This window comes from Astatotilapia calliptera, chromosome 14 (genome assembly GCF_900246225.1).
Source record: "Astatotilapia calliptera chromosome 14, fAstCal1.2, whole genome shotgun sequence".
In the NCBI taxonomy this organism is placed as follows: Eukaryota; Metazoa; Chordata; class Actinopteri; order Cichliformes; family Cichlidae; genus Astatotilapia; species Astatotilapia calliptera.
The window spans coordinates 22,297,448-22,324,012 of NC_039315.1; the positions used below are offsets into that span (position 1 = coordinate 22,297,448).

At 41.2% G+C, this 26,565-nt stretch overlaps 3 protein-coding genes across 9 annotated transcripts in view; 2 read left to right on the forward strand and 1 right to left on the reverse strand.

The window, feature by feature from the left end:
* The first annotated feature begins 548 nt into the window (after positions 1–548).
* On the forward strand, positions 549–15,232 carry samsn1a (SAM domain, SH3 domain and nuclear localisation signals 1a). Of its 4 annotated transcripts, none has more exons than XM_026193361.1 (15): positions 549–727; positions 2,196–2,363; positions 2,674–2,720; positions 3,545–3,585; positions 3,885–3,968; positions 4,726–4,820; positions 5,770–5,893; positions 7,282–7,712; positions 10,669–10,749; positions 11,063–11,191; positions 11,715–11,832; positions 11,944–12,101; positions 12,214–12,426; positions 12,569–12,716; positions 14,445–15,232. In XM_026193361.1, exons 1-15 carry the CDS (start codon positions 704–706, stop codon positions 14,597–14,599), a joined length of 2,016 nt encoding a protein of 671 aa, XP_026049146.1. In that variant the 5' UTR covers positions 549–703; the 3' UTR covers positions 14,600–15,232. The 4 variants fall into 4 exon arrangements, with proteins under 4 accessions (XP_026049146.1, XP_026049147.1, XP_026049148.1 ...); XM_026193362.1 differs by having other exon boundaries at positions 11,950–12,101; XM_026193363.1 differs by lacking the exons at positions 549–727; positions 2,196–2,363; positions 2,674–2,720; ... (3 more) ...; positions 5,770–5,893; positions 7,282–7,712 and adding an exon at positions 7,722–9,909.
* A 695-nt stretch (positions 15,233–15,927) lies between these two features.
* hspa13 (heat shock protein 70 family, member 13) lies at positions 15,928–21,335 on the forward strand. Its single transcript, XM_026191302.1, has 5 exons — positions 15,928–16,098; positions 16,191–16,531; positions 16,673–16,886; positions 17,062–17,229; positions 19,324–21,335. The coding sequence occupies exons 1-5, from the start codon at positions 16,074–16,076 to the stop codon at positions 19,893–19,895; spliced, it is 1,320 nt and encodes a 439-aa protein (XP_026047087.1). The 5' UTR covers positions 15,928–16,073; the 3' UTR covers positions 19,896–21,335.
* A 366-nt stretch (positions 21,336–21,701) lies between these two features.
* gdpd5b (glycerophosphodiester phosphodiesterase domain containing 5b) overlaps positions 21,702–26,565 on the reverse strand; it is a 44,412-nt gene continuing 39,548 nt past the window's right edge. The window contains exons 14-17 of one of the 4 annotated variants that reach the window (XR_003274376.1): positions 25,624–25,706; positions 23,622–23,734; positions 23,149–23,414; positions 22,912–22,978 (exon numbers count right to left, since the gene is read on the reverse strand). Coding sequence is in view for 2 of the 4 variants with exons in the window: in XM_026191300.1 (XP_026047085.1) it covers positions 22,896–22,978; positions 23,622–23,734; positions 25,624–25,706 (279 nt within the window). In the remaining 2 variants the exon portion in view is untranslated. Of the gene's footprint in view, positions 22,979–23,139; positions 23,415–23,621; positions 23,735–24,868; positions 24,957–25,623; positions 25,707–26,565 lie in introns of those variants that run through there. The other 3 variants (XR_003274377.1, XM_026191300.1, XM_026191301.1) reach the window with 3 other exon arrangements.

The following is a 26,565-nucleotide window of genomic DNA, read 5'->3' on the forward strand; positions in this document are numbered from 1 at the left end:
TTATTCTTGCACTCCGTTAATCAGCTCAGTGTGCCCAGATTTAAACCATGACCTTTATGATCAGTCCAGTGTATACAATGTGCACCGCTGGAGTAAAGTGGATATAAGAAAATGACTTTTCCAATAAAACGCATGAAAACGCTGCTTATACATTCATATATTATTGATCTCAAAAACTAATGTCATCTCTAGTCAATTGTTCTTAATGGAATGATTAATTTTACCTTGATTTTACCAGTGATCCTCATAATTATTGATTAATATTTATGATTGATAATATTATTTAGGCAAAAGACTTTTTAGTCTTAAGTCTTCCTAAGTTGCCTTTAATGAGGAAATTTACCTGTAAATTTTTGTTTTTGTAATTTCACTTAGGTCAGAATAAATAAATAACATGGCTGCTCGCTGCTTCCCTACTGGAAAAAAAAGAAAAGAATCAAAACAAAGACAGAGTCTGCTGATCCACCAATAGTGGGCTTGTTGTCAAGAGTGAATCCTGCTTTAGCTGCTAGAGTAATGGTGGGCCATCTATTGGATTAGTGGAGGGATTTCACTGTGGTATTAATCTGAGAAGACAGCAGGCGACCGAGGCTGGCCTCAGACTGAGCTGTTGTGTCTTTCAGCCTCTGGCTTTCACTCGGCTCGCTGTTTGTCCTCCATCTGACGCACCAAAGCAAACTGAACCCGAGACCTCGCAGCCAACATGAACCTTTTCTGCTTTTCTCTGGTAAGATGCATGCATTTGTCTTCTTTACAGAACAGTCTGTGTGTGAGTCGCAGAGTAAAAGAGAAACTTGAGTTGCAAATTTGAGGTTAGCCACAAGAAATATATCGTGAAGATCAATAAATAACACACTATGCATACGTAAATGTGTGGGAAGCTACAGAGTGTCTATCTAGGTTTTTAATCGCAGTTTTCCTACAAAGAAGCAAAACATGATGCTAAAGCGCGGCACTAATCTAATGAGAATGGTTGCTGCTACATCTTCTCGGTAAATAGATCATTGATAACCTGCTGCAGAAAGTTTGATCATTAGACAAGTCCTCCTGACACCGACCTTGTCTTCTTATCTTCCTTTGTCTGAAAACTTTAAGCTTTGTTTGCCATAAAGTTTTAAGCAACATTTCACAGCAGTTCTTTTATTACAGTATGTATTTTGAAGCCCTGGTTTATGTATTACTGACTAATTTCTTTATGCCTACAAGTGCTGTTAAAAGTGTTTATTAATGAAGCCACAAAAGCTAAGATAAGAAGCAGGAATACACACGTGTGCACAATATACACATGGGTACCTCAGATGCTCCTGCAGCTGTCATGCTGCACGTGGGGATGTGACATGTGGGTTGGATACTTTAAACTTGTCTCTGCACAGATGTTGGGGATGTTTACAAATGATCAGACTGATTCATCATTGCCTAGAATCTCTAACGGATGTCGCACCTTTTAACCACTCTGCTCAAATAGCACATACAGCAAGTTTTCGTGCTGCCCGTTAACCCAGGTAGAAATCTAGAAAAGAGAAAAAACAAACACAGCAGCAAAGCAGCAGCATCTCAAAATACACACTTGTTCCCCTGCAAATACAGGAACTTACACTTCATTTGGAAGCTTTTTGTTTAAACCATTTTGCACTACATCTTACATTTTGAGTACTCTGTAAAGACCTGTTATTGGCCCACAGTCATATGAGTCAGGGATTGATTTTCTAAAAGATGGAGGACTCCAGTTCTGTCTCAGACCACTCATTAAGAATTTTGTGGTTTGGTTTAACCAGGAATGGTTGAGTAGAGAAAGAATACAAAATCAATACTCTGCACTATCTTTTATCATGTACACCGATGAGACGTCACAGTACAGTCAAGATGAGCTGACGAGAGAAATTGGTTATGCGTTCCTAGAAGGAATCCCAACGAATCAAACAAAATTTAATCCACGCTGAAATCAGTTCTGTCGAAATTCCCTCATCCATGGTTGACAAGCAAATTTAAAGGAGCTTTGGAGCAGCATTGGTGACATTTCCCTGCAGTCATATCAAATCCTCATAACTAAAATTTTCATATTTTGCATCTGATTACAATGAAATGCAGATTTATGTGCTGGAAACATGGATGGAAACAGATGAATTTCATATCCGGCTGCCAAACTGCAGCCCTCTAACAACTGTGTGTCTTTTTGTCTGTCCACTGGGCATCAGGAGGGATCTATGGACAGCCTGTACGAGGCGGTGCAGAGCTCCAGCGACGGCCCACCACAGCCTGTCCCGAGCCGCTCCTCCAGCCGCTTGTGCAGCCGCTCCTGCAGCCCGGCAGTCTTGCTGAATGATGGCACAAAGTGGCGAGGCTCTGGAAGATCTATATCCATGGTGTGTGTCATGAAAATCTCGTACATTGAAGCATGTTGTACAGACTGTGAGCGGTGCGGGCTTGTGAACAATCATGACCAGATTGTATGGGGTCACGGCCTTGAGGAGCTGTGACATGTAACCAGATTGAACCTAAAAAAAATAAAGCTGATTATTAAATGATGAGCAGAGCCAGTTGACAGCTGCCTCTGAGGCGAGGCCAAATGTTCAGTTTCAGTGAATCTCTACATGAATCAGCTGGAGGATTTTGTTGAATGTGGCAAGTTGCTCATTTAGTACAGACAGCCTTAAATGCTTTGTTTTCTTTCAGGAGATGCCTCAGACGCAGAGAGCCAACTCGAACAAGAAGAAAAGAAGGTGAGCTCAGACGTAAATTACTCAAGAATGTTAAGATCGTCCTATATCCCCCACATTACAATGCTTTAAGCTCGAAGCTCAATCTGCTCTATCTCCACATATTATGTATGTCACTCCGCTTCGAACGGACAGGAAAATTGTATTAAAAACATCAAGTAATCCTGGAAGGAATTAAGGCTTCTGTTCGTCTAGTGCGTGCTGTGGCCTTATTTCTCTTTCTTTTGTTGGTCGAGCGTGCAGAAAGCATAAAGCTGCCCTGCCAGTGACAGAGCTTTCCCATTGAGTAATAATATGGCTTGAAAGGCTCCCTGTTTATTTTCGCTGTGGGTTAATACTGTAAATCCTTCCTGCAGCAGAGCAGAATAAATTGGAATGCTGTGCTTAAAGAAGAGGGATTGACATCCGTAAGACACAATAGGAACCAAAAAAATCTATAAATTGTTCAGCTTTGTTGACAGAGAACTGTATTTTGAGAAGAAGGACCCTTCACACTGTTGGGCCAGCAGAAGGCAGATTACGGCTTTGGGCTAGCTGGACTAAGCGGATTCAAGGTCAACACCTTTTACTCCCTTGGCCTTTCTTTGGACAACGTACAACTTTGTTGACGCTGTAAACGCATAGAAAGATTTAACACAGTGGACATCTGCACAGCATGAGTCTGCAGTCTTGTGGTCATGTTTTGTGGTTTATGTGCTCCATAGTTGCCTTTTTGAAGTCCCAGGCTCTTTACTTTGTGTTGTGAAGAAAATAATAATGTCTAATTTGTTTTAAATAAAAATAATAATCCAAGATAATGAAATATTTCTTTGTTATTTTACTTTTAGGACACATATATCCAAATCTGCATCAGATAATGAAACACTAGGTGAGTATAACAATTTCTAAACTTCACTTTTTATTAGTGCTAAAGTGTAACTTGTGCATAATGACTGTTTACAACATGTGTTACAGCCCTGACTCCCTTTCACAAACCCTGAGGTAGACTGCGATGAAATAAATGTGTATTTTGGAAGCTTCTAATATTATTTATATTCAAACTTCCAGCGAGCTACCAGGCTTTATGTCCGTGTCTCATAATGCTGATAATGATTTTACTATCAGTGGCTTCCATTCACCCCAACTTTTCGCTTTAAAACCTCCAACGCTCGTCTCTCTCCACGGCAGACACTCCCGGCTGTAATACTGCAGTGTGGCAGCATGCCAGGAGCAGAGAAGATTTAGTTCACATCGCCAACAATCACAATGAAGGTAAGCAGGAAATAAAGAGGCTAAGCTCATCTAAAGTTTATGCCAGCACTCATCTGGAGTCCCAGCAGGACGCTCAAAGGCAGGGTGGGGATTTCGAACCCAATTCAGCATTAAAAAATGACCCCAGACTATCGGCCACTGTGATCTTAAATGGGCGGGACCATTGAAATTCGCCTTTCTGTTAGTATAAAGTAATTTATCAGCCCATTTAATCTAAACCCTGAGATGTCTTAATATAAGAAGAAGAAGTGCAATTTTAGCAAACTGTCTCAATTTGTCTACATGAAAAAGAAATGCTGATGCAGTAAATGGAAAAAATGCTGTCAGCACAACTCTCTGTGCTCGGGTTTTAGGAAATAAATGAATACAAATAGAGAAAAGGTTCTGGATGCTCATTTGTCCAGACTGTTAATGGAAATACCCAGTTCTTTTTGGAGAGTTTCTATAGTAGATCATTCAATTGTTTACCTATTATTTAGTTACTTTGGTGTAGTATGAACAGCAATGGAGGGAGGTCTCTGTCAGCAGGACAAGCTGTAAAATGTAGCGAAATTCCAAAGATGTCCAGTGGGCCAGATTGGAGTCATTTTAGGGCCTGACTCTGGTCCCCAGGCCTTATGTTTAACATTGGTCGGGACAATATGCAATGATGTCGAAAACAACAAGTGAGAGAATGTTTAATTTAATTCTAAGATTTGCTAATCATTGAGGCAAATTCCTTAAAAAGTCCTCAGGTGTACACATTGTGTTGTTGCAGAGATGCGAAAGATGAAACAGAGGACAGAAACCAGAGGTGGTAAAGGAAGTCATCATTCTGGCACCAAGAAAAAGGAGAAACAGACCTCAAGCCAGGTTAGAAGAGTCGTTTCACTTTTAGACTGTTTCACTCAAAACCCTCTCTGCAGACATGTTTCAGTCATGCAATGCATTCAGATCTTTGTGGGTACCACAGCGGTATCAGTTTGGTTTTAGGTTTTAAGACCATTTTGTTCATTTGGTTGGCTGGTTTTAATGCCTACTCTGAAGTTTATTGCTCCCAAAAGGCTGATAAATCTGTGCCAGCATCATGTTTGAGCACCTTCAACACACCACAGCAGAGCATTTAACAGCACCGACACCACCACCTGATGTGACTTGCTGAGAGATAATACAGTGCAGATGGTTCAAAGAGGGGTGCACCTCTCTGTGTAATCTCTGGACCACATGGCAGAGAGGGATGTGAAAACTCTGTGTGTGCGTGCGTGTTTAGAAAGGTTTAAAGGCCTCATGCCAGGTTTCTCAATGGCCAATCTACCTATTGCCATCATAGTTAAATGAAAACAAAGCATAGCTTGCCAAAACCGGTTCAGCAGCATTTTTCCTTCCTCAAAACACATTATGACAACACTGACATTGTCACATGATCGCTGAGCGCATATCTGCAAAGACTTATAATGTTTACAAATCTTGCAATCCTGTTATCCTTTGTTAATTGAATCTCATTACTATTAATGGTAATGAGATTTTCCTCACCCATTCAACTCTGCCTGTTTGTAGTAGTCCTGCACAGCTCTCCCCTCTAACAGAGAGCAGGCACCCTTGCTATCTGTCTCCTCACAGATCTAAACTAGAAGTCAGTGGACCAGCTGAAAGAATCTAAACTCAACCCCCTAAATTTTCAATTGCTCTCATCAAGCCTGTTAAACACTCCCTGCCAGAAGGTCACACACAATGAATCAATGTTAAGGGGTGTGGGATATTAGAGGTTCTGGAATGAAAGTGTTTAAATGGTGAGTGTGTGTGCATTTGTTTATCTTTTCAGAGTGTCCATGCCAACGGAGTGGCAACAGAGTCCAAAGCAGCTGTCAGGAGAAACCCCAAAAACAGCAAGAAAGCAGGCGGGAAAAGTGGGAAAGAAGGGACAAAGAAAGCAAACAGCTCCAGAGGTAGGAGCTTTCACCAACATTAACCATCATTTCAAACTCTTGGTTGCACCTTTATTCACAGTGGTTAACACAGCAATCAGCTGTTTAATATTTTAGACCGGACACAACCCCAAATGGCTTTGTGTCTCCTTCTAGAATCAAACCAGGTATCTTTAGCTCGTTACGCAAACGTGTAAAGCACTATAGTATATTTAATACAAAAGAATTAATGTCTAGTAATCATCAGTAAATTTAAAATGTATTCACGGTACAAATTACATGTCGGAAGATTGGTGGTTCAATCCATGTCTGCATGCTAAAGTATCCTTGAGCAAGACAGGCTACTGAACCCTGAGCTGCTCAGGATGCATTCATTGCAGTGTGAGTGTGTGTGAATGAGTAAATGAGGCAAGCGCACACTAAATGACAACTTTAACATTTAATATAGTGTTTTATGCATTGACATCATAGCTGATAAAAGTAATACTTGCATTATGATGATGTGAAAACATCTAACACTTCGTGTATCTCTTAATCATGACCAAAGGTTTTTGTGGTTTTGTAGAACAGGTTTCATTCTTGCTGCTGTTTTCATTCCCAGAGGGTCAACTTTAACTGTTTAGTCAAAGTCACTGATAGCGCACCGGACATCCTTTAGTGTCGCCACTGTGACCTGTTGTAACAATAGTGACGTTGCTCCTAACTTGTTGCATTTTAAACCAAACCACAGTCTCTTCCTGAACCTATTTAAAACACTAGTGAATAAAATTCAATTTTTCAGCATTTACTCTAACCTTCACCTACACCCCGCTGCCTTAAAACAAAGATCAGAAACATTGCTTACAACTTTACAATAGTAAAAGAGTTTTTTTTTTAAAATGATATTGTTATTTTTAAATCTTGCCTTTGTCCTTCCTGACGTTTCTAGAATTTCTATGACTCTATGACTAAGAAAGATTTTGGCTCAAAATAGCAGAACAGCTACAGTTATGTGGCAACTCCAGTTAATGCCCTTTAAAAAAGTAATCAACTTTAAATTCTACTTCTGCTTTTAAGAGTTGCAGCACCTTCAAATTACGTGTCTGCGGCATCCTCACACCTCTCAGAGGGCCACAGCGGTTCAGGATGTGAGGGTTACAAAAGCCAAGGACATACTACACATACTCTGTTTGGCCAACCTCCTGTTTCCTCCTCTCTTTTCGGTACTGCTTCGACATGTAAAGTGATCCTCACAGTGAACTGTCTCATTTGACTAAGTCATTTCCAGTTCAGTTTAACTCTGATGAGGGTTAAACAGCAAATCATTGCATCATCTAAGTTAAATAAAGTTACACTTGAGTCTGATCCCAGTTTGAGAATGGTGAGAATTGTTGACTGTAAGTCACTTTTTTTCTTGTCCCCTCTCTCAGTGTGCTCCCCACCTGGCATGATGAGCCCACAGATGGGACACCACTTTCCCGAAGTGCCGTACAGATCAGACAGGAGGCCCTACCCGGGTAAATTCTCCACCCTCCCCTCTCAGGAGAACACAACCCCAGGCCGATGCACTGACATGGCCAGCCTTCCCGGTGGAGCGACGCCCACCCACCACCAGCGGTGGAGTAACCCTGCTGACAGCAGTCTAGCCTGGGGGACCGTACAGCACACCTGCCGCAGGCCTCTAACAGAGTATCGTGTCTACTCCCATGACTTCATCACGGCGCACGTGAAGGAGTGGGAAGGAAGACAGGAGCACCGGCAGGTAGTGGCCCAGGATGGTTGCTTGAAGCAGGACTGTAAACCTGAGATTCCCCCAAGGGTGCCGCGATCTATCACTGATGTGGACCTGTCCGAACCAAATGTAAGTTTCATGCTGATTGCCACACAGTACTGAGACTGAACTAAAGAGCAGTGAACTAAAAATGGCAACAGTTTTTCAAGGTACTCAGCAGATTGGTTGTCCCAAGAGAACTTCCTCTGAGTGTTTCAGCTGCCTTTCGACCCAGGCTGACTGGATGACGCTGAGCTGAGGGTTTTGTGGTGGACATGTGATCAGCTGTAGGATTCATATCTGTCTTGTCACTCAAGATAGTTGTCTGTGGTTTGTCAAATGCAGTCGAATGCATTTAAGACCAATTAGGTGCCTTGCTGATGACATTTTGTGGTCTATGAGAATTAATTCTGGTCACTATGTCAGCGCTATTGACATGTACCCAGCCTCCTCCCATACAGAACATTTTGCATTTTCTTTAAAAACGTCTCCTACAGATGCTAATATTGGTTGAACATTGAGATGTAGGTGTGGAAATTGATGACTTTGTGGATTTTCCTCATTGCGCAGCTCATTGCTAACATCACGCAACGGAGTGCACATTTGCACGCACATGACATCTCTCAAAGCTTTAGACTCTAAGCGATACTCGGTGAGCACGTGTGGCGTGTGAGCCATGTGTTACGCAAAAACAGTTGTCAAAGCCCAGGATGACTAGGGAGAAAATTGTCTGATGAAAACAACCATCCAGTGCAGAGATTACAAAATCCCCATGGATCTGTGGTGTCATTCGTTCTTAGAGTCAGAAAGTCATTTAACAGAGAATAAATCCCCAGAGGACTATAAACAGAGATGGCGCAGGGTGTTAAGACTCTATCTTGTCCTTTTACGAACTTCCCGTGAGATAGTGATAAGAAAAGAAAACAATCAAGTGAAGTGGTTTTAATTTAATTTCCTCTGAATTTGCTTATTTCTTGTTTTGTCACTGGGGAAGTTAACATTAGCTCTGCAGAACTAACAGTGCACACAATGCATGTCAGAACAGTTTTGATATACTTTTGGCATAAAACTGTATCTCAACAAAATATTTCAATGAAGATAGGGTGGATTTTTTTTTTTTAAATCAGACAGGAAACCACTAAAGTAAGAAATTTAAAATCTTGATCTAGAACAAAATGAGTTTCTTTTGTTGTTGTTGTTGATTGCAAGCAGCAGGATTAGACTGAGGTTTAGGTCTGCAGAATTCCCTTTTCCACAACCGACCGCAGTGTAAACATGGCAAATCCCCAATGTGGCGACATGAGAGAGGCAAGGTGGAATCCTGTGGAGGCTAAAAACTCCCTCACCTTTTCTGATTCAGTGGAAACACTATGAGTGTGTGGGTGTGTTTGTAGATAAGAGTTTTGTAACTTTTATCATTCGTCACCGATTTTAGAAAAAGGGTGACTTGTTTTAGTGTATCCAAAAAGACATAAAGCCAAAAAACCCTCAGTTCCACACCGAGAGGGGAGGTCGACCGGAAGGTATTTCGACACACCAAAGTTGCCACTTTCAGCTGTTCCTCTGTCATAAATCCACACTTCCTCAAAAGCGTTCTGCCCCACATTAGGAAATGAACTCAGAAGAATAATTACTCCAGCATCATTTACCGCAACAGAGTTCCCCATTGCTGATAAAAGGGAAAATTTGAGGTATATTGAAAGAAGAATTGAATTAAACAAAAGAGGTTTTGTCTTCTTTTTATTCCTGAACTACATAAAATAGCTTTCACTGTGAAGCTTTTAGCCTCATTGGATAATTGAACCTGAGTTGAGTGGCTACATGTATGTGATTGTGGCATACTTATGCACAGTTACAGACCAACATGGTGGTGTGGCTCACCATCAGCGTCTAAAAGACGAGTAGCAGATACAAGACAGATGTTTGAACAAGCAAATGCCACATTTATAAAACTGAAGTGCCGCTATTCCTGGAAGTGGTTCTAGTTGTTTCGCTGAGCCGGCCACAAAATGCACACATAAGCATTCGTATTTTTCCCCTTTCAGAGCTGCACTGAAAGAAACAGTGTGAATTGCCTCACATCCTGTGCGTTCTAAGGAAGTGAGCCAGCCAGCCCATCAGACAGATAATCTGTGTGTCAGTTAACACTTCTCTGTAGAGGAGTACAGCAAAGACAAGAGCAAAGGACTAAGATCCGACTAACACCTTGAAAGAAAAAAAAAGGAGTTAGAAAATGTTACAGAGGGCTGCATCTAATGTGTCAGACAAAGCAAGGAGCAAACCAAAGGTGGGTGAAAATAATTATGATCAAAGCTTCAGGGTCCAAATTTCACTTGTGACATCGACTCCGTTACAAATTTGTAGAAGATGAGGCTCAATCTAACATCACCAATTACTGAATTAAAAACTACAGTCTGCTGGAAGCAGCGCGATGTTTTTGGAGAATATGTCACAGTTCATTTTTTAAATGGTGAAGAAAGTCTTTAAAATAAAACCTTGATTTCTGCCAGTGTATTTTCAGTCAGAGAGTGCACTCAGAGCTGCATTAAATCAGTCTGCACAGGGCTGTCTAGGAGTATGGAGCTCATATTTAACCAGGATTTCCAGGGATTATTCATTTATATGATTATTTTTGGTGCTGTGCTGGGGAGATGATGGAGGCTTGGGAGAGATTAGGCTGACTATTAGTTTTATGAAAACCCGGGGGGGGGAGCTGAAAGAATTAAAATTGAGCCAGAGCAGCAACGACTTGTCGTGTCACCAGTGCGCTGAGGGTAAACTGGTTTTATCAACGTACTTGTGTATTCGTTTAAGTTTAAAACACAAGCTCTCATTTAGTGTGTACTTGACTTAAAATCGTAGATTTTAAAGGAAGGGTTTTTTTTTCTTTTCTTGTTGGTTTTTGTCTTGTCCTAGATGTTTTAAGACTGTTAAAAGAAAAACTGATTATATTTGGCCTGTGAAATCTCGGGTCACAGCACGATTGTGCTATTCAGACATTGTTTAGCCGTCTTTGTGTGACATCTCTTTTTACCCTTCCCCACAGCGCTCCACAAGCTTTGGCAAATTTGAAGGTCTCAGACATCACTCATCACAGGCCAAACCGAAGGAAAATGGAACCGCTATGGTTTGTAGATGTGCTTGTTTTTCACTTTTGTAACCCTGATGTCAGCAAAATTTACTTCAATAGCAATAATAGTGTAACCGATGCATGAGACTGCCATACTTAATGCAGGTTTTTCACTCATACATTAAAAAGCGGACTGAAAGCGACACACTGGATTTTTTGAGAACAGAAAAACATGTTGTCAATACTAAATATAATTGTAGAATTGTAGAAAAGAAAAAGAGTTGGTGTTTTGTTTTTGTTTGTTTTTATTTTAGGTCGTATTCCTTAATATCCCCGTTCAGTTTGTACTAAACCATGTTTCTTCACACAGGTCACAGAAGAATGTGAAAGTTCAGACCCAAACAACTCAGCTGGACTCCGGAAGAAGATGAAGGAGATTTCACTGACCATGCGCAGAAAAATGGGCAAAAAACATGCCAAGTCTTTATCCGAGGAGACAGTGAGTCGCTGAATCACTCACACACACTTTTACATCAATTAACCGAGCACTCTGATAAGGTTTTTGACCGTTCACATACACACATTAATGCTTCAGTTCTCCAGCGCTGTTTTATTCTAAAGAATTTGTGCGCAAGTGATCAAAAAGTCCCTCAGCGTGCAACAAATTCGAGGCCACGGACATCACTTACTGCAAACCTGCTCTGTTTATCACTTTCATCTCCTCTGAAACCACATCCTCAAACTGTGACGCGGTTGTTGGCGATATTTAGATGACTGTTTGCTGTCATCTGCATCGAAAAGTGTCTTCCTGCAGTATCTGTGTTTTTCTCAAACAGCGATTGAAAGATAAGATGTTTTGATTAGCTTTGGAAATTTCATAGCCTACACCTCCACCTCCACTTTTACATGGAGTCGTTCGAATAGTCTGCCTAATTGTGCACACTCCGTCCCTGTTTATCTGTTTATGTAACGTTGCTGCCTTTTAAAACCGTGGGCCTTGTCGTTTTTTTTCTTTCCTTCAGGGCGATGACACAGACAAAGAGCCAGATGCAGAGACAGAAAGCAGCCCTCCAGCTGAGAAAAACTCCACACAGACAAGCAACTCCTTGGAGAGTCTTTACAGTGGCCAGAGCTCCTCCAGTAAGTATCTGCTCATAATGCACACCCAGACATAGTGAATAAATGTGTGGTGTTAACCAGTAATACTCTTAGATGAGTGTGTAATCCTCCTGTGCTGTGTTGTGTTTGTGGGTTCAGGTGGTGTGACCAGTGAGTCCAATGGCTCTGGTCAGAGAGACAGTCTGAGGCTGGAGGAGGACGGCTCGTATCACGGACAGTTCTGTGGCCGAGCTCGAGTCCACACGGATTTTGTTCCCAGTCCATATGACACGGACTCCCTCAAACTCAAGGTAACTCTCCATGTCCACGCTTTACATGGACATGGCTGTACTTAGACAGGGAAACATCTGCAGTAACAATGAAGCAGTCTCAACCATCTTTTAATAGATTTTTTTTTCCAAGGTTGGTGACATCATCAACATCATCAGTAAGCCTCCAATGGGCATTTGGACAGGCATGCTCAACAACAAAGTGGGCAACTTCAAGTTCATCTATGTCGACGTTTTGGTGGAGAAAGAAGAAGAAGAGGAGACTCCCAAAATCAGACAGCAGAAGCTGTGCAAAAGACCTCGACCTAAAACACTGCTGGAGTTACTGGAACGCTTGAATCTGGAGGTGAGGACCAGATCTGCTCACCTGGGGTCTTTTGTCTTAGTTTAGGGGACGAATCACAAAGTTTTCAAAGACTTAGTCATGACAGCAAAACATTTAAAGATTTGTGCTTTAGTTTTACAGTCGGTGGTTGCTCTTGTTTTAGGAATATGCTTCTGCACTGATGCTAAATGGCTATGAAACAGTGGAGTCCCTGATGCACCTGCAGGAGAAACATCTTATAGAGCTGAACGTCAAAGACCCAGAGCACAGACAGAAGCTACTCACTGCTGCTGAATACCACTACACAGAAGGTCAGAAACACACCGAGCAATCATTGTGACTGGTTCTAATGCTAACAAGTAACAATATGTAGCACTTAGTCAAGGGAGATACTGCTTCATAAGAGTTCACTCTTGAAAAATGAACATTCTGAAAAATAAAAATAAAGATCCTCTCATGAAGGTTTCAGTATTCAGAAGTGGGCTGCACAGACTGGCTCGCAGCAGAGATGCAGGAGTCAGCAAATGAGACTAACAATTTTTGTTAGCAGGCTCAATCGGTGTTATGTTAAGCCTGAAAGTAACACCACACTGAATGTGAAGCAGCTGTAAATACAATACAGTCTTCACAGAGACTGTATATTAAAGAAGCTAATAGCTACCTCACTTATTGTCAATCACAATTTTATTTAATAGCACATTTTATTATACACAAACTAAATGCTTTTAACATAATAGAAAAATACATAAAAACCTAAACCTTTGTTTCCAGTCCTACCCTTTATTTCCTGTCTGTAACCCGTCCCAGCAACCATAAAACAAAGAATAAAAACTGTACAATTGGCTCTCGTCTTTTAACCAGCAGTCATGAGAGTTACATTTTCTGAGTAAATAATAACTCTGTGTGTGTGTGTGTGTGTGTGTGTGTGTGTGTGTGTGTGTGTGTGTGTGTGTGTGTGTGTGTCTGTACAGACAGCAAAATCTTTGTCCAGTAATTAAATACAATTACATCCCTAAAGTCTTTTAAGCAGCATGTGGAGCTGCTTTGTTTGATTGTGGTTAAAACATGGTAGAATTTACTCATTAGCCAATCAGAAGTGAGCATTCAAACAAACAGCAAGATAAGGTAAAGACTGTATTAAATAAAAACTCTCTTTTTTAAATTAAGAAAAATATTTTATATTTACCATAAATATAAAATGAATGGAAGTGTAATTCTGTCACTTTATTTCTGTGGGACAATAAAAAAAGGGTTCACTCTGTAAATATGTGGGTAGAAACAGGTAAAGGCTGAGACATTTGTGCCGTAGAGAATAGAAATACATCATGCACACTGTGAGAAGCTTATTGGTGACTTCCTGTTACTTAGATAGAAAGTGCTTAACATGACAGAAGGTGTTCCTGTAATCTGAAGTCTGGAAGCAGTCTGACTGATTATCAGAAATCCCTGCATGAATGAAAGCAAAACTTTCCAAAACAATCCAATATGACAGTGGAAAAACATCCACAGGCCTTTTTTGTGGCTTCGTTCATGTTTTACTTTGTGTAATTTAAGCAGATGTGCACAAAGTCAAAGTAAATGTCAGTGTAATTTCTTTTTTAGCTCGGCTTGGTTGACAGTGAAACTAAACAGATGGCAGCTGCTGCAGCGTGACCCTGCCAAGCTCACATTAGACACCAGTAATTTAATCAAGCTGAGCTAGATTAGTCGGATTAGCGGCTTCTGTTAGTTAGTTTAAAAAACAATGAGGAAGAATATTTTTGCAGTTTACAGGAAAAAAAATTAGGTGACATATTTTCTTCTAGAGTTTCCTGCTTCAAATCATATGTATTTGGGTCATGTGACAACTCACCAGAACATCCTCTGGTCTGACACCAATAAGCAACATTTGCGATAATGCGTCGCTATCATCGCAATAAATCATATTAAAATTAAACGGTGTCACCCTTCCGCATCTAAATATGGCTTCAATTCTGTAAAGTAGTACAGATTTGAATATTATGACATTTAATTGAATTCAGTTTGGTTTGTGGCTGCAGGTGATGATGTCAGGGATGCGGAGGAGCTCAAATCTTCCCACAGTCTGCAGGAGGAAGACAGCGACTGTCCCAGAGACTCGGGCTGCTTCATCCCGTCAGAGTGTTCAGACAGCAAGGAGGACACAGAGCCCGTCACAGACGCCGTGGAGTCCTAAAGCACATGTTTGTCATTTGTATACTTTGATCAGAGTTTAAGTTGCACATTTTCTTGTGACTTTGATGAAAATGGTTTTAAAAGACTCATTCCATAACTTTCTGAAAATGTCACAATTGTATCCCTTGTTCCAGTGAGGGAACAAGGGATACAATTTGCTTTGTATATGCTAAAGCTTTCTAATGTGGAAGCTTTAGCATATACAAAGAAGAGACAATATTCTTAACTTCATATTATCTTTTTGTCACTTTATCACTATGATAGGTATAGGCATTGAGTTTTGGCAGTAAGTTGCCAAAATTTTGTCACATTAATGTCATTTGTATTTATTGCATTCTAAATCTTGAATTGTTTTTGCGTGTAAAGCTTTTATTTATCACAGCTGCATCATTTTGACCTTTCTTGTTACGTCTGATCTCTGTTTAACTTTCGGTCTACTTTCCTTTCCTGTGATTTAACAGCTGTTTGTATATTCAGATCTTGTCTGTAATGCATACTCTACAGATTGACAAGTATACTTTTTTCTGAAAGTGCATTTGAATGAGATTGTGTGTGAGAGAGCCTGTGTGTGAGCATTCCTGTGAAAAGGAGCATTCATTTATTTTCAAAACTTTTTGTAAATAAAGCATTTTAAAAATAGAGTTAAATATGTGGTTTGTGTTTATTTAAAGACTCTAAGTAATACAAGAGTACAGTCTCTGATAGAGCCAAGTCCACAAGTACATCTGTACACACGGATTGCACCTCTACATGAATTTAGCTTAATTACCACTAACACATGACCCTACACTGTGTTCACTGCATCATTCCATGTTTGGCACTGATCACCACCTGCACTCATATCTATCTACTTAGCACTTTTAATTCTTATGCTTATTTTTATTTTCATGTCTATTTTAGCTTAATTTATGACACTATGTTTGCACTGAAGCACCGCAGCAATTTCCTAATGTTGTAAACCTGCTCAACATTTGGCAATAAAACCCTTTCTGATTCTGATTCTGATTAAATTAAGGTCTACTTTTAATAGTACTATTGCTAATACTACTACTACTAATAATAATAATAATATTTAGTTAATAATTAATTTATTATATTTTACTTTTATTTGTTCATGTTTGTATCGATAGTAATTTATAAATAAAAAAATAATTGTTTCGCCTTTCCCTGATTGGTTAACCTCGTGCATACGTTTCAAAATGCTCCCTTTGCGGTTGGCGTTGCTAGCTATATGGGATTTGTAGTACAAAGCGGCCGAGTTCTGGGTTTCTGGTAGCGTTTGCGTAAACGACGTAAACTACATTACCCAGCATTCCCCACGAGCCGTGCAAAGTTGACGTGTATTTTGTTGGTGAACTGAAAATTTCCCGTTTGTCGTCATCCAGTTGTCAAAAGCCGGACACGGTTTCGACACAGCTTTTAATACATTTTTTGTGAATTTTAAGCGTCCGTTGACTTCGTAACGGCTTGTGACGATGGCCGGAGAAATCTCCATGATTGGTGAGTAGAAGCATAGCCGTTTTAGGGTGCTAATTCATGAGCTAATAATGGTTTGGTCCACCTGTGATGCGCGTGCTGTTACCGTCCCACAGGTTCGGTGATTCTGGCCCTGTTCTTGGCTGGCTACCTGGGTCAGCAGTACCTGCCTCCCCCAAAACCCAAGGTGATCGGTTTGGACTTGGGCACCACCTTCTGCTCCGTGGGGGTCTTCCACCCGGGCAGCGGGGAGGTGGAGGTGATAGCGGATGAAGAGGGGAGGAAGAGCATCCCTAGCGCGGTCTCTTTCACCACCACCGCGGTGCTGGCCGGACACGAAGCCGTGGACCTAGCTGACATCAACCCCCAAAACACCATCTACGATGCCAAAAGGTTCATCGGGAAGATTTTTGAGCCAGAGGTCCTAGAGAAGGAGAGCGCTAGGTACCCGTTCAAGGTGGGTCATCCTGGGCTGGGTTTGGAAAGTTTTCAGCTCAGACAGGCAACCAATCTAGCCACCTTTCCTAACTATGTGTATGCAGTGATATTAGATCCACACTTTAAAAAAAAGCATCCTCTCATCCTTCTCTTGCCATAGGTGATAAACAACAAGGGCAGTGCAGAGTTTGTGATCTCCACCAACCACACCTTCACCGTTACCCCAGAGTTCATCGGCTCCAGGCTGCTGCTGAAGCTGAGGAAGATGGCTGAGCGACAGCTGGGTGTGGTGGTGCAGCAGGCCGTCATCTCAGTGCCTGCAGAGTTTGATGAGAGGCAGAGGGACTACACAGCGAGGGCTGCTAACCTTGCTGGTCAGTTTACTAATGAGTCTCAAGACTGCACATAATTAAACTGGGTTTACAGAGAGCTTTACCCAGTCTTTGAATCCATTACAGCGCTTCTTCTCAGGCATCATTAAAAACAACTCGTACCCCACATTAATGTTAGAAGTGTGTGCACGCTAACTCTTCCTTCGCTGTCTTCCAGGCTTGGCAGTCTTACGTGTGATCAACGAGCCCACGGCTGCAGCAATGGCCTACGGCCTGCACAAGGTGGACGTGTTTAACGTGCTGGTGGTGGACTTGGGAGGAGGGACTTTGGATGTGTCTTTACTCAGCAAACAGGGAGGCATGTTCCTCACTAGGGCAATGGCAGGTAATGTGCTTCACAGCTCCAGAAATAAAAGTTTGGTATAGTTGTAATAAAGTTGCGATAGACTAGCGACCCTTTCCAGGGTGTACCCTGCCTCTCGATAAACCCCACCATTCCTGACTGTAGAATATAATTTTAAAACACCATGTTAACAAACAAGCAACGTTACATGCTTCTATATACTCTAGAACCTTTTTTTATGTTTGTCACACTTAAGTTTCTGATCATTTCATTTATTTATTTATTTCACACTTGGTTCAACAGTTTCAGCAGTCATCAAACAAATGTAAATATTAGACAAAGATGAGACAAGTAAACAAAAAAAATGCAGTTTCTAAATGAAGGTGTTTGTTATTAACGAGGAAAAAATACAAACCTACTTGGACCTTTGTGTAAAAGTGATTCCACCCTAACCTAATAACTGGATGGGCCACCCTTAGCAGCAACAACTGCAATTAGGCGTCTTTTACAGCGCTGTGGAGGAATTCTGGCCCACTCATCTTTGCAGAATTGTTGTAATTCAGTCACATTGGTGGGTTTTTGAGCATGAACCATCTTTTTAAGATCATGCCACAGCATCTCAATCAGATTCAGGTCAGGACTTTGACTAGGCCACTCCAAAGTCTTCATTTTGTTTTTCTTAAGCCATTCAGAAGTGGACTTGTTGGTGTGATTTGAGTCATTGTCCTGCTGCAGAACGCAAGCATGTTTCAGTTTGAGGTCATGAACAGGTGGCTGGACAGGATGTTTTGGTAGACAACAGAATTCATGGTCCCATTTACCACAGCAAGTCTACCAGGCTTCTGAGGCAGCAAAACAGTCCCAGACCATCAAACTACCACCACCATATTTTACTGTTGGCGTTATGTTCCTTTTCTGAAATTGTGTGTTACTTTTACGTCAGATGTAATGGGACACGCACCCTTCAAAAAGTTCAGCTTTTGTCTTGTTAGTCCACAGAGTATTTTTCCAAAAGTCTTGGGGATCATCAAGATGTTTTCTGGCAAAACTGCGACAAGTCTTTTTTTCTTTTGCTCAGCAGTGGTCTTCGTCTTTGAAATATGCCTTGCATGCTAAATGACCTCATGTTTGTGTGTTTATTTTTAAAAAGCTGCATAGCTGCTGCTCTTCTGACTACCAAATAAGTGACTTACTGCATCTTGTGGTTCAAAGTGGTGTTAGGTAAGATTACAGGAGTACTGTGTCACTGTTGTTGTGGTGTCACCTCAGAGAAACGTTACGCTAAGGGTGGGGTGGGGGTGGGATGGGGCATCGATACAGCATAGTATTGCGGTATTTTGTATGGCGACATTGTATTGATACAGGGACATCCATATTCAACATTTTATTAAATAAATGAAAAGAATTTGGGAAGACTGTAAACAAGAGGGCTCACCTCGTGCACTCCTGAGATGATGTTAGCCAAGCAAACTTACATGCAGTCCACTCGAATGTGTTAAAAACTATCCAACTAGCTTTGACAAATCTACCTACTTGTTCAAAGCAAGTTAACAGCTCAGCCACTCAATTAAAAATAGGACAGCAACTTGTTTATGTCTACAAAGAAATTGGTGGCTGCCTGGTGATTATATTGAATATTTTCACATTCTACGACATATTATAACTTGTGGCGACTACATTTTTTGGGTGTTGCACATTCCTGACCACTTTTGAACAAAAGGCAGTTGCACAGGTTGTCTGATAGGAGGCAACCTTTCTGCAAAACAGTTGCAGTCTGACTTGGACGGACTGCAATCACTTTGAGAATGTTAAAGGTTTGCAAATAATTGTATCATTTCTAAATGCAGACAGTCTGGTTGAGTCTTTGGCGATGAGCACAACTCAAGGGGACTTGACTCAACTGGCTGTCTGCTGAATGTAATCTTGTTGTATTTCTGCAGAACAGGATTCCTACTGGCAACCACTTGATACTCAAAAATCCCATCTGTTTCAATCATTACTCGTGAATGGCTGCAGAATGAAAGCACTTACTCTTTTTGATATACTCTGTATTGTGACAGTGTTGTATTGTGTATACTGTACCTCTATACTATCAGTCTATAATGTTAAAGGGCTCTTTTGTTTGTTTGCTTTCAGGTAATAATAATTTGGGAGGTCAGGACTTCAGCCAGAGGTTGCTCCAGTACACAACAGAGCGAGTCCGGCAGGAGTTTGGAGTCCCACCCACCCTCAAGGAGGACATCCACCATCTCCGGCAGGCTGTAGAAGCTGCCAAGCTCAACCTGACCCTCCAACCTAGCGTAACCATCCGGGTGCCCCTGCACCTTCGCACTCTCGACAGCTTAGACAGCTCCACTCCGCCTCCAGTTCTCTTCCAGGCCGTAATCACTCGCACGCTTTTCGAGGAGCTCAATGAGGACCTCTTCCAGAAGATTCTGGCACCTGTGGAGACCGTGTTAGCTGAGGGTCACTTGGACAAGGAGGAGGTGGATGAGATCGTTTTGGTTGGAGGCTCCACCAGGATCCCGCGAATTAGGAGGCTAATTAGTGAGTACTTTGGAAAGGAGCCCAACACATCAGTGGACCCTGACCTGGCTGTGGTCACCGGCGTGGCCATACAGGCCGGCATCATGAGCGGCTCCTGGCCTTTACAAGTCAGTGCCATAGAAATACCCAACAAAAATCTGCGCAAGACGAACTTCAGCTAATCTCTGTTCCAGTGTTTTATTAGTATTTCATGCTTCTTTAATGCGCTTCTTTAACATCTGCTGATGGGAGGGAAAATAAACACACACACAATAAACCCGTCACCAAAAAGCTTACGATGCACAGCGGTCCTTCTGCTCGGTTGTGGAAATCGAGTGGACATCAAAGAAAGCAGACGGTGTACTGAAACAACATTCCTCTACAGCGACTTGTAACATCAGAGGTGAACCGTCTGGTTTCACATTCTGAGTAACAGCTGCTTTTGTTGTGCGCAAACTTGCAGTAAGACAGTGTCTCTGTCACGTATCTGCTGCACCGTTCAGCTTCAGCAGTCGAGGCTTAGTGGCATCAGATACTTAACTTGTGTTCAGGGAACAGCCACACCTTTCGAAAACATCAAGACTAGCCAGTACTGCTCTAGCTATTTATTTATTTATGTGTAAATTGTGTGGGTCTGATTGTGTTCGTGTGAGAGAGACAATGCGTGTAGGTGTTTAATTGACCTTTAATTTGAGTTCTTAATTATGGACATGCCTTTCAAAGGAGCTGCTACATTGTTTGACCTGCTCCCTCAGAGGCCTTCGTCCTGTTCATAATTTTGTAGAAGTCACAGCAACTAAGTGAGACCAGTTAAAATGTGTCCATATGCTTTTAAAACACTCAAATGTAGTGTAACTGTGAGGTGCAGAGTTCAGTCAACAGATGAAGGTACGTGCTGTGGAAAGCCTTCGTTTTTTTTTTTTGTTTTGTTTTTTTACAGTACTGTAAATCATTAGCATCGTGAGAAAAATCCACATAAGGTTATTTGCCTTTAAAAGGGACTGAGGAAACGTGCTCAGTGTTGCACTTTAAGGACTCCACATGTTGACCAATGAGACTTTTTTGTGCAATAGAGCTGCTTTATTTAAATATTTGGGAGGACGGACTGCTTTTGCTGCTGTAGTTCAAGATGAGGATGACCAAAGCGTCACTCATCGGTGCCTTGTGTGTTTGATGCTGAGAAATGTGTTCCTGTCACATTTGGATATTTAAGAACGTGTTTGAACGAGATACAAGAAATTTTTGGTGTATATCCAATTTGGAAGTTCATCTCTGGAAAACAAACAGAAAAGCCGCTCTGATAGTTTTACTTTATTTCGACCAAGAATTCAGTGTGCCCACATTCCTTTGAAGTATCGCAAACTGTTTTTCCCCCCCTGTTGTAATTCATAAATAGGTGTATTCACACCTGCTTTTGTATTTCACATTTTGATGTGTTAGAGCCTCCAGTAAAGATACTGTATGAATCATTTCAATTCCTAACAGGAATAATACCAGGATCTATTTTTATATTGCAACTTTTACCAAGTTTAAGTGTATTTGCCTGAAAATGTCAACAGTCTGCTTTTTGACCTATTAAAAATGAGTTTCTGTCTTCTTCACTGTCCTTTCCTTTTGCAAAGTCAAACTTTTTTCAGTTTTGTATTTATGACTGTCGGGTACTGAGGTGGGGTGATGCAGATGAAGCTCATGTACTCATCTAAATTTTATCTGAGGCCTCTAATAGAAGGCGGAGAAGTTCAGAGAGTAGATGAGTGAAGCTGTAATACCTCCCATTAACATAAATACATTTAAGCTCTGACATACATGAGTTACTCAAAATAACAGTTTCACTTCTGCCAAGTGACCTTTACCAGATAACTTAAATAACCCTTTTTAAGATCTTAATGAGGACACTGCACCCTTCTGAGAATTATTGAACCTACACGCTTTACACTTATCCAGACAAACATGATTTCAAAAGCTGTGCAAGAGAAAAGGGAAATATATCCCAAAACACTTTGTTTTATTTCATTCCTTAAGACTTTAATTTAGAGTTTATAACATTTGCTTCTGAGGCACAGTAATACCCAACATAAGAAAACACAAAAAGGTAATCATCTCTTGACCTGTTCTGATACCAGTCGTATCCCTTAGATTAACTTGCAGCTTCATTTTCACATTTGGTGCCCACTTCATCTACCTCACAGCGGTCAGTTTCACAACAGCAACCAAGCTTTAGATGCATTTTGTTCGTCTGCACTGAAATACCACAAGACTTGACTGCTGTACTTGAACTCAAAGGCTGCACAGGAAGTGAAATCTAATAGGACCAGACTATTGCTAAACTGTCACGTAAGTTCAGATGCCTTTGTGGGCTAGAGCATCTCACGCATTAATCACCTTTTACATACAATTACACACTCAGCACTGCACACATTTATATACCCAGTCAAACACATAATACACATTAAAAATGTACATTCACCATTTACCATAAAAACAGGAGCACAAGTCTCCCCCCCCCCGGACCATTTAAACCAGGTGTACTGGGAGCACAGCTCACATGAGTCAGTAGAAGGGATACTTAGAGTTACATGCATTGGTAGGACAGCAGGGCTCTGAGCCTCTATCAAAATAATTCTCTTACATACACCATGTGAGTTTGTCACCTGGAGGAGAAGGCAGGACTTCTGTAAACAGCTTCTGAATTTTTTTTTCCTTTTCTATTTAAATATAAATATTACTGTTGGTAAGTTTACTATAAACTACAGCATAGTGCTGCCAGGAGGCAGGATACAATGGGCTGTAAGCTATTAGCCCCATGCTGCGACAAAGCCACAATAAAAAATAAAATTCATCTGAAGAATATCTGATGGCGCTTAAAAGAATGAACTGCTTTGGGAAATTAGCTCAAAAGAAATAAAGAAAGTTGATCTTTGTAAAGAAACAGGCCATGGGAACTCAGAGGAACATTTGGAAGTGAGAGGAGGAGGAGACAAAATTCAATCAGTACAAAGTGCTCTTTGAAATTGTACAGTATGTGTGAGGGGGAGGAAAAATAGTACTATTTACAGAGTATACACAAGGATACTGCAGTCTGCCGGTTAATCGGGGCAGCAGAGGCAGAGAGACACTTTTACACTGATAAACTGGAATGACGGGATCGCTGAGTAGTGTTGTTTTCATCCTGTGAGGCGAGATCACTGGCTGATGCCCTGATTGGCGTAGTAGTCGTAGCTGTCTCCATAGAGCTCCTCGGCACTGCCAACTCCGTTCCTCACCTCTGGAGGGCGCCAAAGGACAAGAAACAAAACAACTTGTTTCAATGATACATTTCCAGCTCTTTCTGACCTCTTCTCATTTACACAAACATCTTTCCCCAGCAGGTTAACAACACTGAAGGATTGGAAAAATGATAAAGAACCACAAACAGCTGGCACTTACATCACTCACCTTTGACCTCCAGTACCAAGGGCTGTCTACACAGACTGGGACATGATTTTCCCCTGGCAGGATTTTGGGGGAGGACAGATGTGTGAAGGGATGGATGGATGCAGGTATGATGATGGGGAAAAAGGGCAAAGTAGGCAGAGAGGTGGAAGGTAACAAGGGATGCAACGGATGAAGGGAACAAAGGAAGAAGTCACTGCTTGTGAAGGATGAAAAGGTGCTGAACATCACACGGAGGATGTAGGAGGGAGGCTGTTACTGGGGCTGACCTTCAACATGGAAGAGAGGAAGAGGAGGACCAAGAAGATTTACAGACACTCAGATGCATGCTGGGATGGACTGGCATGCTATTTGGGCACCTGAAGTCTAAAAAACAGGTTATGGAGGTTCAAGAGCCCAAATTAATGAAAAATAAATAAATAAATAAAGACTGGTAAATAATTCAATTTTTCTTTATTTCACTGCACGGGCCTTACCAGAGAAAATAAGTTTCTCCTTCATGACGTTGATGTCTCCACTGGACCTCCTGACCGCAGCATTCAGCATGATCTGTTCAGGGTTGTAGCTGCGCATACCGCTCATCCGATACCTGCAGTGTTTGCACAGGCTGCATCAGAAATCACCACGAGACACAAGGACACCCTAAAGACAGCTGCACTGGATTACAGCCTGGACATTTCAAATTGTAATAAGCAACCTGGTCTGTGTGCATGCCTCACTCTGTTAAAATGTACAGATTGGAACAAATTATGTTCAGGAATTGTTTGTTTGATACTTCACATGCTATGATGCAACATCCAACCGATATCGGTCAAGTGTATGAAGTATGGCGTTCAATTTGGAGGAAAAAAAACAAACGAACAAAAAACAACAGACTTCTCATAGTGTGTATATATGTATGTATAGGTACTGATCGGGTTTAATTGTAAGTAATAAGGTAAAAGCATCACTCCTTTATCTTTGGAAACACTTGAACGTATTTCATTAAAGATGTGCATTTTGCTGGCAAAATGATCATTTAATTAATGAGTCAATATTCACCGCTCTACTGTTCTCTTAAAATATACTGTCACTCATAGAAAAAAAAAAAAAAAACAATGTTTCGTTAACAATTAAAAACATATCAACTATTTTCTTATACAAGTGGTTTATCACTGTTTTGTCTTTGCTAGATTATCGTTGCTGACAGGCCACTGATTTCATTTCCTGCCTGCCACAACTTCATCCTCGTTTTAATGAAAACAGCCCCGATTTCAATTCAATTAACTTGGAAGCATTAGTCACAATGAACTGTGACTAATGCACAGAAGCATTTAGAGACACAAACAAGCCAGGATTCAGAAAGCCAATCCTGAGGCCTTTCCTGGATGAATCGAGAGCTCCAATTCATTTTGGACATTTAGTCGTTAACTTATTAAGACTGATGAGACATTTAAACTCTCACTGTGGACTATTTTTTGTGCTGTGTGGGTAGATTACATTTCATTTGTTTAGCAGAGGAGAATGAGGATGAGAAGTCGTCGCTGTCATAGAGGAAAGCACAGCAGCAGTGCAATACATCCATTCAGGTGAGACAGAGAAGAAGGTGAGAATAAATATAGGAAGTGGAACTAAGGTGGAGAGAAAAAATCTGGATGAGATGGATGATATAGTAACAGCAGAAAAAAAAAAGAAAAAAAAAAAAAAAGAGGAAATCAACGATGCATCAAACAAAGGAATGATGGGTAAAGATTATGAAAGGTAGAAAGGTGGTGAAAGGAGAGAAGACTTTGGGTCAGGAGAGGCGACCCAGTTACCTGATCATGTGATAGCTGAGAGAAGATGCCAGAATGCAGCAGGAGGAGGAGGAAGAAGAGCATGCACGTCAGGCAGAGGAGAAAGGACGAGGAAGAGGCGGAAAGAGAAAAAAAGGACAAAAGAAGGCGGGAGACAAGAGATCAGTTTAGAAGCCAGCAGAAGCTATTAAATAGCTCCAATATTCAGAGCAGACTCATTTTGAACCCTTATTGTGGAACAGATTAATAAATAAATCAATGCCCTTGGTGCCAGTGATGACAGGAGGACAGGCCATCTGTCTCTGGGGTCATCAGAGAAACAAACAAACAGCACTTTTAACACAGCAGAAACGCAGGGCAGGGAGTGTGAAGGGCTTAGCAAAGAGAAAACACGTTTATATAAAAACATTCACCCTTCTCCAGCCTGGGACACAACAGAAATACACATGACTGCTTATAATGCCACAAAACAAAATGGGTTTTAAAGAGATTCTCATTTGATTAAAAAAACAGCATCATTATGTAGGAGCTGCTGATGTGTTCCAGACAGGGAGATGTCTACTGAGTAAATGTGTTTGTCAATTAGCAGTAATGAGTGTATTTAAGTGTGAAAGAGGAATAACACACCTGCAGAAAAATAGAGGAACATTAGCTGTTGTGTAAGAGCTCGCTTTAATGATCTCACTGCTGTGTGTGTACTTACTTTTGGAAAATGAATATGCCTATGACTACAGCGAAGGAGATGAGGTCTGCAGACACCCACGCCAGGCAGTACACATTTGGTCTCTGGAAACACACACACACACACACACACACACACACACACACACACACACACACGATAGATCTGAGTTTTGTCTTGAAGTCATTTACAGCAGGATCCATCACAGGGTGGCGCTATATGCCAAAGAATACAGTTAATTTCAGCTGAATTGTGCTGAACTGTTTTTTTCTGAATAAACCCACTAAAATAACAGTTTTTTTAAACAAACACTGACACTGTCAACATTATCATTTACTACAAACATAAATGCAAATCTCTACTTCCTTCCCCATTACCTTCTGTTGGTCTTAATGACAACTCATAGCATATTTGAGAGGATATTTTTCACAGTTGGGTTTAACAGACAGCGCCGCAGATGCTACGAAAGCCTAAACTGTCCCTGAGCCGTAGCAGTGAGCTGGAGGTCATGTCCACATGTTGTCATGCAGAGTTCCCGTATGGTGCCACAGATGGGGGGAGCGGTTTGGCGCGCTGCACATATGAGGGCGAGTGGAAGGATAGCAGAGAGGCTGCCCATGTTGAGAAGTTTCAACAGGAAGACTGAACTAGAAAAGAATGACACTACAGCAAACAGGAGTTCAGTTCAAAGCTAGGCTCTCCTTTTGATATCAATCAGTAAAATCTAATTTAGTCAAAGAGAGGATGAAGCTGAAGGAGAGGGAGGTTAAAGAGGGCCCTCGCAGCCTTTACAATAAGCATGTATCTAGTAGCTCCCTTAATTAGGTCCAAATTAAATTAAGATACAGGTGGGCTCCACTCGAGTTGTAGTAGCATCTTAAGGACCACTGGTTGAAGCAGGATAGAGCCAAGCTAATCAGCGATTGCTATAACTGAGTCTCTGAATACAAGTTTATTTAATTT